Source organism: Sciurus vulgaris (assembly GCF_902686455.1).
Source record: "Sciurus vulgaris genome assembly, chromosome: 11".
In the NCBI taxonomy this organism is placed as follows: domain Eukaryota; kingdom Metazoa; phylum Chordata; class Mammalia; order Rodentia; family Sciuridae; genus Sciurus; species Sciurus vulgaris.
The window spans coordinates 16,063,056-16,076,497 of NC_136472.1; the positions used below are offsets into that span (position 1 = coordinate 16,063,056).

General features: G+C 39.2%; 1 protein-coding gene across 1 annotated transcript; it reads right to left on the reverse strand.

Moving 5' to 3' along the window:
* Positions 1–5,065: 5,065 nt before the first annotated feature.
* LOC306639005 (olfactory receptor 5B17-like) lies at positions 5,066–6,001 on the reverse strand (the record flags this gene model as incomplete). Its single annotated transcript, XM_079102450.1, has 1 exon — positions 5,066–6,001. One exon carries the CDS (start codon positions 5,999–6,001, stop codon positions 5,066–5,068), a length of 936 nt encoding a protein of 311 aa, XP_078958576.1.
* Between the last annotated feature and the right edge of the window lie 7,441 nt (positions 6,002–13,442).

Consider the following 13,442-nt stretch of genomic DNA (forward strand, 5'->3'; position numbering starts at 1 on the left):
CATCTGCTGATATCTGTATTGGTTTCCCCCTGAACGTAATTTGATTCTTTTCTCTCGCAGCCTTTAAAATTCTGTCTTTATTTTGTATGTTAGGTATTTTCATTATAATGTGCCTTGTTGTGGGTCTATTGTAATTTTGTGTATTTGGAGTCCTAAAGCCTCTTGAACTTGATTTTTCATTTCATTCTTCATATTTGGGAAATTTTCTGATATTATTTCATTGAATAGATTGTTCATTCCTTTGGTTTGTTTCTCTAAGCCTTCCTCAATCCTGATAATTCTTAAATTTAGCCTTTTCATGATATCCCATAGTTCTTGTAGATTCTGTTCATGATTTCTTACCATCTTCTCTGTTTGGTCAACTTTGTTTTCAAGATTAAATATTTTGTCTTCGATATCTGAGGTTCTGTCTTCCAGGTGTTCTATCCTATTGGTTATGCTTCCTATGGAGTTCTTAATTTGGTTTATTGTTTCCTTCATTTCAATGATTTCTGTTTGCTTTATTTTCAATATCTCTAACTCTTTATTGAAATGATCTTTTGCTTCCTGTATTTGCTCTTTTAACTGTCGATTGGTGCAATCATTCAATGCCTGCATTTGCCCTTTCATCTCATCCTTCAATGCCTGCATTTGCTCTTTCATCTCCTCATTTGCTTCCCTGATCCTTCTGATTATGTACCTCTGAACTCCCTTTCTGACATTTCTTCTGCCATGCTGTCATTGGATTTTATTGCTATACCATCTAGGTTTGTTTGGGACATTTTCTTCCCTTGTTTTCTCATATTGCTCAGGTATCTACCCCTCTAGTAGTGAAACTCTGGGATATTGCAGATTTCCTCTATTGACTAATATTGTCTCTGTAGATTTCCAATAACTCACCTCTTAGCCTTCAGTAGCCTGAAGTCTTGGAGGAACTTGATAATGTGGTCCTCCACTAGGATGCTGGCCTTCTGGAGGTGGTGGCCTTCAGGTGGGGTATATCCCCAGTGGCTCTGAGTTAGTCCCTAGTCTCTCAATACCTCCTCTTTTGGCTCCTGGGTCCTGTCAAAGGTCCTCCAGTCTCCTGTAGGTGTCTCAGCAAGGAAGTTGCCCTTCCAGTGATGATGGCCACGCCCTCAGGAGTAATTCAAAATGCCTGCACCAGCCTATAAAGAAGCCTCTAGCTAACTCTGTGATGGTGACAATCCTCGGTGTGGTGGTCGGAGGGGAGTTGTTCAGTGGTGGCGTCTCTATTTGACCTGGTGGTTGGGCGGGTTGGCTATCCCCCATCCCGCTCTGCAAGGCAGGCAGGTTGGGTGCCCGCCTGCTACCTCCGCGATGCAAGGGGCCTGACTCGCCTGTCAGCTCGCTCCGCGTTGTGACCAACCAACGATGGCACCGACCTAGGTGCATGGGTCAGGTGGGGTCGCTCAGTTATAATGTCTGTCCTTGGCCTGCTGGCTGGGAAGGTTATCTGCCTGCTGCTTACCTAGGTGCAGGGGTCAGGCTGGGTCCCTATGTACATTTTTGAGTATGACCATGATTTCAGTTACATCCCATTACAGGGAGAAAAAGCGTTCTATTTGGATTTATGTGAAAGGCTATACTATCATTAAATAAATATAATTATGAATAATTGATGAACTTTTGGAGAGATCATACTAGGAATTAAAAAGTAAATATTTTATGTGTAACTTTCATGAACTAATGATAAACTGAAAAAATAAAATTAAAATTTTATTTATATAAGTTTATCAAATTGCTGTTATAAATTTTTTTAAAAGTTCTGCTTTATTGCTAGATTATAAAACAATAAAATAGAGAAATAGAAGTGTTTTCAATAAATAAATCCTAAAATAATCCCTAATCCATGACCTGTTTAGTCCCCAGAAAAAAACCCACACATCTACAGTCAACTAATTTTCCACAAAGGTGCTAAGAGCACTTGCTAGAGAGAGGAGAGTCTTCCCAATAAGTGGCTCTGAGGAAATCAGATGTCCACTTGCAGAAGGAAGCGAGGGCCCTGGTTCTCACCCGTGTCAAAAATCAACTCAAAAGGATCAACAACTTTGGAACTAACAGGAAAAACCCAAAGGGGAAACACTTCCAGACATTGGAATTGGCAAGGATGGTTTTGGTCACGACTCCCAAAGAATAGGAAAGAAAAGGAAAAAGAATGAAGGTCACTTCAGAGACACATGCATACCTGTGTTAACAGCAGCACAAATCACAATCACCAGGTTGTGGAGCCAGACTAGGTGCTGATCCACAGATGAACTGGTAAGGAAAATGTTTGCATACACGATGGTATTTATTCAGCCACAAGGAAGAACAAGCTGGGTGGAACTGGAAAGCATTATGTTAAATTAAACAGGATTCTTATATCAAAGTTGGAGAGAAAGAAAGGAAAAAACGGATGTGGGGATCATGTGAAAACAGGAGGGAGACCATTAGGTAGAAGAAGAGGATCTTGGAGAGGGAGGAGGGGAAGGCAAAGGGAGGTACTAGGGAATTTAATTGATCAAATTTCATTCAGATGTGACCTGTGTGTGTGAACATGCACCCCCACAATGAAACCCACTCTTCTGTACAGTCCATATGCACCCATATCGTTTTGACAACAAAACGATAGAAAATACATAGGAGAATTTAAGAGACAGGCGAGGCGAAGTAATATCAGCAACTTGGTGGAGTAGGGAGACCCAGGGAACTCCCCAGAACCACCAATGTAACAATGATATACCGACCAAAATAACTCTATGAGAAATTCAGAATCTAGTTAAATAGTTGCAATTCCCCAGACCAACACAAAACCAAGAACAGCCACATTAAAATAAGCAAAAACAACAATTTCACTTACTCACATCATCCCCTCTCTCAAGCTATCAGGGCTCAGTGCCAAGAATGCCTCAAGGCACAAATTCTCTCTCTGAAAGGAAGGGCAGCTAAGGTGTGTCCAAGCTCTAGATAGTTCAGCAGCCTTCCTGAGAGTCTAATTTCAGCCTTGCCCCACCAGAGAAGCTAGGATACTGGCAAGTTGGATTTAATCCCTAGGATGCAACACCTGCAGATGAATTATGTGATGTACCTCATTAAGAGAATGAAGAATGAAAATCATAGGATCATCTCAATGGATGTAGAAAGGCATTCAATATAATTAAACATCATTTCATGATTTAAAAAAAAAAAGGTCTCAAGAAACGAGGTTTAGAAGGAATGTACTTCAACATTATAAAAGTCAAATATGAAAAACTCAAAGCTAACATCTTTTACCCCATTACCTCATACATATCTGTGATATTCATTCTAGTTATGATTTGAAGCTGGGTGAGACTTTACCAATAGTTGCAAAATTAAATGGTGCTGGATACATTTGACAGTTTTTCCTTTTAAATAATCCTCTATCAATAGCATCCAGATTATTTTATGGGGATTTATCTATATTAATTAGTGCAAATTCTAGCTACTATACAAGCAAATTCTAAAATTGCAGTAGCATGATCATAGAGATTTTTCTTGCTCCAGTTGTTTGTTCTACAGGAACTTATGGTGGAGCCTCACTATGTGCCCTGGAATGAAAAAAGGAATATTTTAATGGAAAACAACTAACCAATCTTTTCCCTTGCAACACTTATAATCATCAAACACCCATTTAGTTCTTCCTCCCAAACAGAAAACATATTATCCACCTCCACCAGGTGCATAATCCCAACTAATTCCAAGTAATCATTATGAAAGGTGAATGAATGTCCAGGCTTCTGCAGAGTGTAGATACTCTCCATGCAGCCCAGGTGAGTCTCCTTATTGTCCAGTGAAAGACAAGGTAGTTCATTCAACATTCTTACCCAGAACACGGTGTTAGAGTAAAGACAATTAGAAGGGGGAAAAAAGCCTTTCATATAAAATGGTAATGGAAGAAAGACACTTGGGCCAGTTTTGAAATGCTGAATTAACATTACGAGGCCCCCCCTCTCCCCCGTGATAAAATATATTTCATTTTGAGACTCATTTTCCACTGTTCTTCTTGGACTCTGGTCCATCTTATTAAATGATCATTGTTTTGCCCATTGTTCTTGTTGAATTGATTTATAATTCTACCTAATGGTAGGACTCATGTTGCCACTTAACATAACATAACATGATGTGCACATAACATGTAACATAACATGATGTGCACATAACATGTAACATAACATGATGTGCACATAACATGTAACATAACATGATGTGCGCATAACATGTAACATAACATGATGTGCATGTACACTCCCCAGGACTGCCCTTTCCTGCGCGCCTCCCTCTCCCCGATCCACTTGCTCTACTCTACTCGTCTGCTTTCTTCTATTATTTTTATTATTATTATTGATGCTTTGTAATTGTACGTAAAAGTGGGATTCCTTGTGGCACAATAATATGTGAGCATTGGATAATTTGGCAGATTTCCTTCCCCACCACTTCCTGCACCCTCCCTCTCCTGACCCCTCCCTCCCTCTCCTTCCTGTGCTCCTTTGGTCTCCCTTCTATCTTCAAAAGATGATGGAATTATTTTTATTTTCACCAGGGCGTTTTGTCTTGTTTTGCTTTTACCAAGTGGGAAGGAATGGTAATCATAACTTAAGGTAAAATGACTTCATCATCTTTCTCCTCTTTTTTAGTCTTTTTTATTTATTGATTTATGTTGCTGCAGTGCTGTGGATTGAACCCACGGCCAGGCAAGCACTTACCTCTAAGCTCCACTCTCTGCCTTTCCCTTTTTCTAATATGCATATTTACCCTTTGGGAATTGTCCTGTGAACAGTCTTTCTCTTCCCAGCAAGTAACAACCGAAACACTATTTGGATTCTGTGATTACATTTAGACCATATGCACCAACGAAAGGCAGGCCTTCATTTAATAAACCTCATTTTAAAACCATCTTAATGTTTTTATGATTTGGATATGCTTATGTCTATTTCTGAAATAAAGAAATGAATATTAGATATTTTTTGTTCTAAATGTCCCAGATAATCATTAATATTTGAGTCATAGATTTAACAGAAATGAAATGGCATGCTGTGGGCATAGATAAACATACATCATTAAGGGGTTAACCTAGAGAACATTTTGCCTTCTGAACAACCTTCTTAAATGCACTCTTAACTTCTTGGTTCCTCAGGCTGTAGACCACAGGGTTCAGCATGGGGATGACCATAGTGTAGAACACAGAGGTGAATTTGTCGGTGTCCATGGAGTGGCTGGAACTGGGCTTTAAGTACATGATGGTGACAGTCCCATAAAATGTGGAAACTGCAATGAGGTGAGCAGCACAGGTGGACAGAACCTTCCGGTATCCCTCCCCTGAGTGCATCTTCAAAACAGTGATCAATAAATAGAGGTAGGAAATCAAGATAATAAGAAGTGCAAAAACGATATGAAAGCTTGACAGAAGAACAAGAATCAGTTCACTACTCTGTTTATTAGGGCAAGCCAGAATCCTGACGGCTGGAATATCACAGAAGAAGTGATGGACCACCTTGGACACACAGTAAGAGAGGCAGAATGTGTCTCCAGTTTGCACAGAAGCAGTCACCAGACCGATGGCATAGCAGCCTAGGGCCAGGCGAGTGCACACAGTCCTCGTCATGATGGTGGAGTAGTGTAAGGGCTTACACACTGCTGCGTAGCGGTCATAGGCCATGGAAGCCAAGAGGTAGCTGTCCACCGTGGCAAAGAACACAAAAAAGAACATCTGAGAAGCACATGCATTGTAGGAAATTACGTTGTTTCCTGTGAGGAGCCCAACCATGACCTTGGGAGTGACAGTCGATGAGGAACCAAAGTCCACCAGAGACAGGTTGCTGAGGAAAAAGTACATGGGGGTGTGGAGCCGCGAGTCCAGCAGGATCAATGTCATCATCCCCAGGTTCCCAGCCAGGGTGATGAGGTAGATGAGTGTGAAAACCAGAAAAAGAGGAACCTGGAGTTCTGGGGTACTGGTTACTCCCAGCAGGATAAATTCACTGGCCCCTGTGTTATTCTTCATAACTATTGTTTTAGAATCACGAGATGCTCTGTGATAAAGACAAGTAAAGGAAGAATGATGAACACAAAATGAGTTGCACAGAAATCGAAGTGTATTTTACTGTAGCAATAATTGGTTCTTCAACATTCTCCAGATTGAAACCCTAGGAATGGCAGCCCCATTCTGTAGATTAACTTTATCCAGGCACTGTTGAATATGGAGGGTCTTCTTGAATCACCTTTCCAACCTCTTAATTTAGCACATGAGCAAATCAAATTGCAGGAAATAATGAGTTGTCCAAGGTCATATGCCAGGAAGGAATTCACTTCCCCAGTAAGATCTTTTGAGTCTACTAAGAACTTTCACTTTCATAGTGCTCACAGATCAGGGCATGTTATAGTTACATATCCATTTAACCCTGTCTTCAACCCCATAAAGGTGACTAATTGTTATGTCCATCCATATATCAGGCAACAAAGAGTTTGAGTCATTAAGTTTATAAAGGTACTAACAGACAGAACAAAACTTTAACCAAGTTAACCATGATTTCCAAACTAAGTGATATTTATGGATTTGAATTCTAAGTTCATCCAATTTGTAGCTAATCATTGTGTCCAATCCATTGTACAAAGCTCAGTGCTTCAGGTTGCATGGTAGAGTAATTCACAAATGTATGCATAGTAGATGCAGAGGGAGAAATGAATCATTAGAAGAAGGTACAACCAAAAACAGCAATTCTGAAGAGAAGGTAGAGTGCTGGATGTTTTAACTTCCATTTATCAACCCTTCCATTTACCCCTTGAGAGACACAGGTCTTAACCTAACTTCTGTGAATTTCATTTTATCCATCATTATACAAAGATGGCATTGGAGCTGCCAGGGATTATTGTGGGAGTTGAGTGAGATAGTGAACGAAATCCAGCACACTGTGGTGTTAATAAAAGGCCTTACAAGTGACAGTGACATTACTGTCAGAACAGGAGGAGGTCTCTATGTTGGTTTAGGGGAAGGTCAAGAGAGCACCCAAGGATTCAAGGTGTGCATGAGTTTTTTTGAAAACAGTATCCTTGCTCCTGGGTTGACCTTTTCCCACACATCCTCTCAGGTATTTGGGATCTTCCGTTATTTTTCCATCAGACCTGCCTCTCCCATGTGAGGGACTGTGTCAGAAATTCTTGATGCGCAATCTGGGATCTTCAAGTCCTCTTGAATTAATTTCTCTCTTAAATCCACACTTGGCTTGTGTTCAAGGACTCCTTTCTCTCCTAGACACTTTCTTATTGTCACTACTATCCACATGGAACTATGCCACAGATGCTCAGGGTTGAAAGTTCATGAACTGGGAGACTGACTCTAGTCTGCAGATCTACTTATCTGCAAGCACAGTATTTTAAATATATTTCTTTGAATCTGAAGCTTTTAACAGGATATCCATTCTCTGATAACCACTATTTTCTGCCATCTTTTCCATGCTTCATGTGTCTGATCTTAAAGCAGGTGAATCTGCTTACACCTCGTCACATAATGTACAGTACAGTGCTTGTTGCTTAGATCTCTTTAGCGCTGACTGTGTTTTCATGAAGACCAATGTTCTCACTGGGCCAACTGAGGTAATCCAGGACATTCTCATCATCTCAATGTTCTTAATTTTGTAAGTACTGGAATGTTGGCCTTGTAAAGTGGCTGCATGTACATTATATATAACGTTAGAGGTGACTGAAGTTGAGAAATCTTCCCAGATTATCCTGATTCCTAATTTTTTTTATATCCATAAATAGTGGTGCATAAAGAGGTGTTAACTTGTAAAGATCACCTCTCTGGAATGAATTGATCTCCCCAATCAGATATCTCTGGGTTAGAAACAGCTTGTACTTCGTGCTTACTTGCCAGTTGGTCTCAGAAATAGAAAGAGAGGGAGTGTGCTGGAGAGAGATGCAGCATATATGTACACACACATACACACTCACACACACAAATACACAATCTCAATTAAATGAAGAATTCAAGAAGTCATGTGCCTTCCTCATATGCCACATCTAGCATGAGATCTACTCAGGATTCAAATCCACGTCTAACTGATCCCGGAATCTGTGCCTTTTATCATTGCATTATCAGGATTTCTTAAAGCAAGTAATGAAAGGGTGAGATTTTGAAGAAATTAAAGTGAAAACAGAGTAAGGATCTTGGTCATTACAGGAAGAGCATTCTAGAGTCTGAATAAATGCCATTCCACTCTGTTTTGGTGAGCTATCCCTTTAATGACGGGCCCTAATATACAAACAGGATGAATTACCATGTACTCATTCAAAGCATCATCTGTCCAGGGTTTTGCTCATTCTTTTGAGGAAAGCAACACACAATTTCATAAGCATCATGATATACTATGAGAATTTAAGAATTTTTGTATTTAGATTCTAGAATCAAAAAAAAAATATATTCAAACAGCCAGATCTGAGCTATAAAACTCGTGGAAGATGTAGCTGAACCATTGCTTCTGCATCCATTTTTCACTAAGTTGTTTCTTGACTACAGAAGCTTACCTTGCTCCTTGAAAAGAAGAAAAAGATGATCCTGAATTATGAGTCTGGTACCAAAAATTCATCCTTGAAAGAAGGTATATATAACGTTGGAGAAACTCCTACCTAGGTATTAGTCAACTGTCCCAAGTTTCCTGGGGCACAAAGAAATGGAGACAAGATCATTAACACAGAGGAGGCCTGCTTTGAGTCTTGCATCCACCATACATTTTTAGTGTAATTGGAAGAGTTATTTACCTATGACCAGGCTCAGTTTCCTCATTTGTGAAATAGTGATAATAAAATCATCCTCCCTGATTATTTCCCAGAATAGTGCCTATAAAGAGTAGATGAGAGTGGATCTAGTAAAATCAAAACCAAACAAATACAAAAAAAAAAAATTACTAAGTGGTGATCCCATCAAAATGAATCGATGTGAAGTTTGTCTTCAGTGTATTACTAGCTGTGGTGGTAGACTCACTGAAAATAATCAGTCTGAAGGAACACAGCCATACATCAAAATGAGTAGTGATCAAAGAGGCTCTGCTCAGACTTTGGTCACTTTGAAGTAATGCCATGATGGGACTGTGTCACAGTGAACTCATGGTGGGACTCCAGAGCTCCATATAAAAGAATCAGGGGAAACCATACCGCTGCGTGCTCTCCAGGGAACAGACTCCCTTTGAGGGTAATCATTGCCCTTTACCCACTGAAGAAGCAAGTGAACAGTGCACGGGAACATAATTTGAGGTGCTTACTAACACAGAGATATTTTTCATACTTGCTATCATTTCTACCCCCTTCCACCCCCACTCCTCCATTTTTTAAAATTAAGGTGTCACTTACGTATATGAACAATAAATTTAATTGATTTAAAATTATCAGGGTTATTGAGATTTGTAAATGACTTCTAAAAATCTTATTTTTTTTAACCTGTCATTTTTAATTCATTTTCTTGTCTCCGTTTCTATTTAGTTCTAACAACTCAATGATGGCTACTGGAATTCTTAGCTTATTAATCTATCACGTTTGTTTTCTTGAGATTCATTAACAAATATGATCTTAGTGTCACAGAGATAAAGACTAAAAGTAGTCTTCATACCAATAAATGAAGTTTGGAATTTTGTTTGGATCTGTAGGCATGTGGACTATTTTTCTTCCCTGATTAGCCTCCTGTAGCAGACAGTGCTGCTGTATCCATATCCCCTTGGAACTCATTGTCCCTGTGCTGCCCAGTGCTTATTATGACAGAGTCTGCATCTTTTAGACTGAGGGCTAATTTTGCTGGAAGAGCCTGCTCAGCCCATTTGCAGAATATTTAATTTCTCTAGTGACAGCCATCAGATAGGAGTAGAGCAATGAATACCCCAGATGCCTCAACTTTCAGGTAGTGTAACTGAGCCATATCTTTTAGAGTCTTCTAGTGACTCCAAGGTTCCAGGTGTGATTTACCCCCATTGCTCACAGATATGATCTACTCACTAATGAAATCCTGAATTTGTGTCTGCATTAGTCAGGGTTCTCTAGAGGAACAGAACCAACAGGATATAATTAGTATTATCAAGAAAGGGGATGTATTAGGCTGGCTTACACAGTCAGAAGCTGGATACTCCCACAATGACCATATGCAACCCACAGTGCTGGAGGAATCAGTAGTTAACTCAGCCCAAGAAGGTGGAGCCTCAGAAGAAGGACAAGTGAGTCTGCTTTGAAGGAGTGAAGGAGCTGGTGTCTGATGTCCTCAGCTGATGTTCACAGCAACCCAAGCACCAGCTCAAGAAAAGTCAAGTTCGAGTCTGTCGCAATCCTCCTTCTTCCACTCTTTGTTCCATCCAGGCCCCCAGCGTATTTGACTGTGCCACCCACATTCAGGATGGGTCTCCCACATCAGCTGGCTGTCCCATAAGCCGCTCAGTTCTGGAAACACCCTCACGTCCTCATGGTGAGACCCATTAGTCTCTCAATCTTCAGCATCTCTTAATGCAATCAAATTGACCATCCAGATTAACCATGGCAATGTCCTTCCCTCTCCTGACTCGCTGTCCCTCTGCTTTATGAGTGCTTCCTGCTATTAACTCCCAGATTACAAGATCCCAGGTTCCTGATTTGGGTCTGCTCTGGGGGAACCTACTCTAATACACATCCTAAGACTATGGGTCTCTTCTCTAAACAAGCAGATCCTCTACCATTAACCTTGCCACATAGAGCAAGACAGGACACAAGACACCCTTGCCTTCAATAAGCAAGACTAAACCAAAGGAGAAAAGCTGAAGAATGAAACATGCTCTATGCTCATTCTTCTTTCAAATTCCCCAATCAGATCAATTGTATTTCCTCTGCTGGTAAAGTTCTGTACTTCTGTACTCATGGCTTATAAACTAACTTTTTTGAGTCTTGTGTATCTGAAGGGGTTTGATTTTCCCCTTATGCTCAAATATCAGTTGTTCTGGGTATAGAAATATGGATTAGTATTTATTTCCCCACAGCTTTTTTAGGATACCACTGTGCTGTCTGCAGACTTCCATGTCTTTTGACAAAAGACTGAGGTGAGCCAATGATTATTATTTTGTATTTTCCCTGTCCAGCATCTCAATAGTTTTTCTTTGTCCCTGTTTCTCTACTTTTATAAAAATGGAGAATTTTTAAAACATATTCTTTCAGAAATTTGTGTAGCTCTTCAAGCAGAGGACTTATCCAGTTCTTGATCTGATAAATTCTCATCCTATTTTCTATTTGAGCACTCATTTCCCCATGTTCTTCCTATTTGTTGGGCGGCTCATACAACATAGGGAGTTTTTTGATCTATCCTATCATGTTAACCTACTTTTGTTTTAACCATAGTAAGAACACTTAACGTGAGATCTATCCTCAGCAAGTCTTTAAATGCACAAAATATCATTGCTAACTTTGGGCCCGAAGTTATATAGCAAATCTCAAGAACTTATTCATCTTGAATAACTAATACTTTATACTCATTAAATAACAACTTGTTTTCTTCCCCCTCAACCCCCGGAAACTATCATTCTATTTTCTGTTCCTTTGGTTTTCGTTATTTTCAATACTTCTTACAACTGGATTCACATCACAGCTGTGCTTCTCTGCCTAGATTATTTCATTAAATGTAACACTTTCTAGACTCCATCCTGTTGCCACATATGTGTATTTTCTCCTTTACAATGATTAACTAATATTCCATTGTAGGTATATGCCACATTTTCTTTATTTACTCAACTGTTGATGAACATTTATGCTATTTCCATAACTCCACCTTTGCAAATAGAGATATGATAGACAAGGAGGGTCTGGGTATTTCTATGAGATCCTGATTTTAATTCATTCAGATATACATCCCAAAGAAGGATTGCTGGATCAAACAGTAATTAGAAGAATCTTCATATTGTTTCCCATAGTAGCTACAATTTACATTCCCACTTACAGGGAACAAGGGTTCTGGGATTTCTACACATACTTACAAATACTTATTTTCTTTAGTGTTTCTATTGTTATTGTTGTTTATAATAACCACCCAACAGGTGTAAGTTTATATCTTATTTGTGTTATTAATATGTATTTCCCTGATATGGGTGTGGACTCTCATATACTTGTCAACCATTCATGTGTCTTCTTTGGAGAAATGTTATTTCAGGTCTTTTTTCCTTTTTTTAAATTATTTTTTAGTTAGCTTTAATTTTTTACAGACTGCATTTTGATTCATTGTACAAAAATGGAGTACATCATTTCATTCCTATGGTTGTGCACGATGTAGATTCATACCATTCATGTAATCATACATGTACGTAGGGTAATAATGTCTGTCTCATTCCACCATTTTTCATACCCCCCTCCCTCTCATTTCCTTCTACATATTCTAAAGTTCCCCCATTCTTCTCTCATTCCCCACTCCCTGACCCCCATTATATGTCATTCTCCACTTATCAGGGAAAACATTCCACCTTTGGTTGTTTGGGCTTAGCTTATTTCACTTAGCATGATATTCTCCAATTCCATCCATTTATTTGCAAATACCATAATATTATTCTTCTTTATGGCTGAATAGTATTCCATTGTGTATATATACATACCAGAGTTTCTTTATCCATTCTTTTGTTGAAGGGCATCTAGGTTGGTTCCACAATCTAGCTATTATGAACTGAGCTGCTAAAAACATTGATGTTTTTATTTTTATTCTTTGTACACAAATGGGGTACAACTGTTGTTTCTCTGGTTGTACACCAAGTAGAGTCACACCATTTGTGTAATCACATATGTACATAGGGTAATGATGTTTGCCTCATTATGTTATTTTTTCTTCCCCTCACCCTCACCCCACCCCTCTTTGTCCTCTATACAATCCATCCTTCCTCCATTTTTGCCTCCCTCCCACCCCCCATTATGTATCATCATCCACTCATCAGAGAGATCATTTGGCCTTTGTTTTTTTGGAATTGGCTTGTCTCAGTATGATATTCTCCAACTGCATCCATTTACTTTCAAATTCCATAATTTTATTCTTCTTTATGGCTGAATAATATTCCATTGTGTATATATACCACAGTTTTTTTTTTTTTGTTTAACCATTCATCAATTGAAGGGAATCTAGATTGGTTCCACAATCTAGTTATTATGAATTGAGCAGCTATGAACATTGATGTGGCTGTATCACTGTAGTATGCTGATTTTAAGTCTTTTAGGTATAGGCCAAGGAGTGGGATAGCTGGGTCAAATGGTGGTTCCATTCCAGATTTTCTAAGAAATCTCCACACCCCTTCATGCTCAAAACACTAGAAAAAATAGGGATAGTGGGAACATTCCTTAACATTTTGAAGGCCATCTATGCTAAGCCCATGGCCAATATCATTCTAAATGGTGAAAAACTGATAGCATTCCCCCTAAAAACTGGAACAAGGCAGGGATGCCCTCTTTCACCACTTCTATTCAATATCATT